This window comes from Colobus angolensis, unplaced genomic scaffold, assembly GCF_000951035.1.
Source record: "Colobus angolensis palliatus isolate OR3802 unplaced genomic scaffold, Cang.pa_1.0 Scaffold28, whole genome shotgun sequence".
In the NCBI taxonomy this organism is placed as follows: domain Eukaryota; kingdom Metazoa; phylum Chordata; class Mammalia; order Primates; family Cercopithecidae; genus Colobus; species Colobus angolensis.
In genome coordinates this window covers 4684860-4687432 of record NW_012116043.1, presented here as the reverse complement: position 1 = coordinate 4687432, position 2573 = coordinate 4684860, and the positions used below count along the sequence as shown (strand labels likewise).

At 50.9% G+C, this 2573-nt stretch overlaps 1 protein-coding gene across 1 annotated transcript in view; it reads right to left on the bottom strand.

Annotated features, from left to right (window-relative positions):
• Positions 1 to 2505, bottom strand: part of SBNO1 (strawberry notch homolog 1 (Drosophila)) — a 100875-nt gene extending 98370 nt beyond the window's left edge. Inside the window, exons 1-2 of the mRNA XM_011948584.1 lie at positions 2349 to 2505; positions 1980 to 2140 (exon numbers count right to left, since the gene is read on the bottom strand). Coding sequence (XP_011803974.1) covers positions 1980 to 2140; positions 2349 to 2505 — 318 coding nt within the window. The remainder of the gene's footprint in view (positions 1 to 1979; positions 2141 to 2348) is intronic.
• Between the last annotated feature and the right edge of the window lie 68 nt (positions 2506 to 2573).

The window sequence follows — 2573 nt, the reverse complement described above, 5'->3', positions numbered from 1 at the left end:
CTGTAATCCCAGCTACTCAGGAGGCTGAGGCAGGAGAATCGCTTGAACCCAGGAGGCGGAGGTTGCGGTGAGCCGAGATCACACAGCTGCACTCCACCCTGGTGACAGAGTGACGCAGTCGGAAAAAAAATTACAAAATTGCCTGACATATAACCGCATTCAATGAATAAATGAATAGTAGGCCACTAACTCAGTCTCTCCCCTTTAGCAACTAAAGTTAAGTTTTATTTAAGATTCTGAGGTCGGGCGCGGTGGCTCACACTTGTAATCCCAGCACTTTGGGAGGCCAAGGCAGATGGATCACCAGGTCAGGAGTTTGAGACCAGCCTGGTCAATATGGTGAAACCCCATCTCTATTAAAAATACGAAAATTAGCCGGGCATGGTGGCACACGCCTGTAGTCCCAGCTACTGGGGAGGCTGGGGCAGGAGAATCGCTTAAACGCGGGAGGCGGAGACTGCAGTGAGCCAAGGCTGTGACACTGCACTCCAGCCTGGGCGACACAGCGAGACTCCACCTCAAAAAAAAAAAAAAAGATTCTGATGGGGGGCCAAGGGCGGTGGCTCACAGCTGTAATCCTAGCACTCTGGGAGACAGAGGTGAGAGGATCACTTGAGGTCACTAGTGTGAGATCAGACTGGCCAACAAGGTGAAACTCCTTTCTGCCAAATATATAAAAAAAATTAGTCAGGTGTGGTGGTGCATGCCTGCAATCCCAACTACTAGGGAGACTGAGGCAGGAAAATCGTTTGAACCCGGGAGGCAGAGGTTGTGGTGAGCCGAGTTCGAACCACTGCCTTCCTGTCTGGGTAACAAAGTGAGACTCCATCTCAAAAAAAAAAAAAAGATTCTGAAGGGGCCAGACAGTATGGCTCATGACTGTAATCCCACCACTTCGGGAAGCGGAGGCCTGAGGATTGCTTGAGGCCAGTAGCTGCCTCCCAACACGGTGAGAGACCCCTGCCTCTCTATAAAAAAATTTAAAAAATCAGCTGCTGTAGTGGTGCGCATCTGTAGTCCCAGCTACTCCGGAGGCTGAAGTGGGACGATCGCTTGAGCCCAAGAGTTCAAGCTGCAGTGAGCTATGACCAGGTCACTGCACTCCAGCTTGAGCAACAGAGGGGACCCTGTCTCAAAAATTAAAAAATAACATAAATATTATAAAGCCAATTATATGGAACAAACTTGGAATGGAATATAAAATGCAGAAGCCAGAGGAAAAAAGTAAAGTCGTCTCCCATAGGAAAAATTTTGGAAACTTCTCTAAAAGATGAGAGAAAATGTTCCCTTTCTTGCAAAATTAATGTCCCACTTAAGTCACCAGTAGGAAATTCTGCTATTTTCTGTTCAACGATAGCTTTCCCCACGCTTACGAAAACCAATTCTGATTGCTAGAAAATATGGTGGAAAATAGAATCCTTCTGTACTGTCACCTCACAGAATTGTCTGCAAGTGTTAAGTCAATTCCTGCTGGGGCACTCTGGATTTGACAGCTCTCTGTACCCTCCTGGCTGACTGACTCTTTAGAAGCCATATTCCATGCCTAATTCTGGCTGTCTGGAATATACGAAACATTTAACTCAACATAAAATGATAATAGCCAACTTTCAAAGGTCAAAGGGGACCAGTTTATAACCTTCCCTCAACACGTGTTCAGTACAAACTTCCGGGTGCACTTACAATTGGCTGCGCAATTCAATGGATAAAAACGTTGCTTTATTTGTCTCTCATTTTCTGGCCCGTTGTTTTCCCACGTTTCTCAACCAGCGACTCCCCAAAACAAAAGCCTCCCACAGTAAACGGAGCACTCACATGAAAAGAGCTTCTCTGTGCGAGGATCAAGTTAGTGGTCCGCAAACATTAACCAAACAGAAGCACAAAGCAAGGGTGGGAAGGGGAGGAGCTAGATGCCACGGTAAGGAAAGAAACAATCAGAAGGGTTTAGGAACATCCAAATCTCCTCAGCGGTTAAAACGAACCCAAGCCACTTCTGGGAAACCACCGGTATCCACTGCTTTGGGGAACTCTGGATGCTCGTTATGCCAAACGCTCTCAAAGTAAGCAAATTCCCAACTGCCGTTCCCCTCCGTATGTATTCTTAGAGACGGTCTGAGAGGTGAGCTCGCTCGCCGAGGCAGAACTACGCGAGTCACCGGGAGAGGCGTGAAGGGAGCCTGCACGTGTCCACCGCGGCTTCCCTACCGCCCCAAGAGTGGGGCATGCACGAGACCGCCACTGTGGGGTTCAGATTTAGGAAGGACGACCCTGTCGCCTGCCTCCCTCCCTCGCCCAGAGCCGGGAGCAACGCTGGGGCAGGAGAGAGGACTTGGGAAGGATGTGAACCTTACTTTCCTCGCGGGTCCCGGACCCGCAGCCCCCGGGTTGTGAGGCGGAAGCCAAAGGGGCGAACCCAGTGGAGTCAGCGTGCACGGACCCTGCCCCGCGGTCCAAGGGGGGTGCCTCCGGCCCGGGACAGCGGGGCTCCCCGGAGCCCGAAAGCCCCATGAGCGGCGACAGCAGGGCCCTGCGCTGACGAGCGGAGGAAGAGGGTACAACGGCGCCGCCGCCGGGAC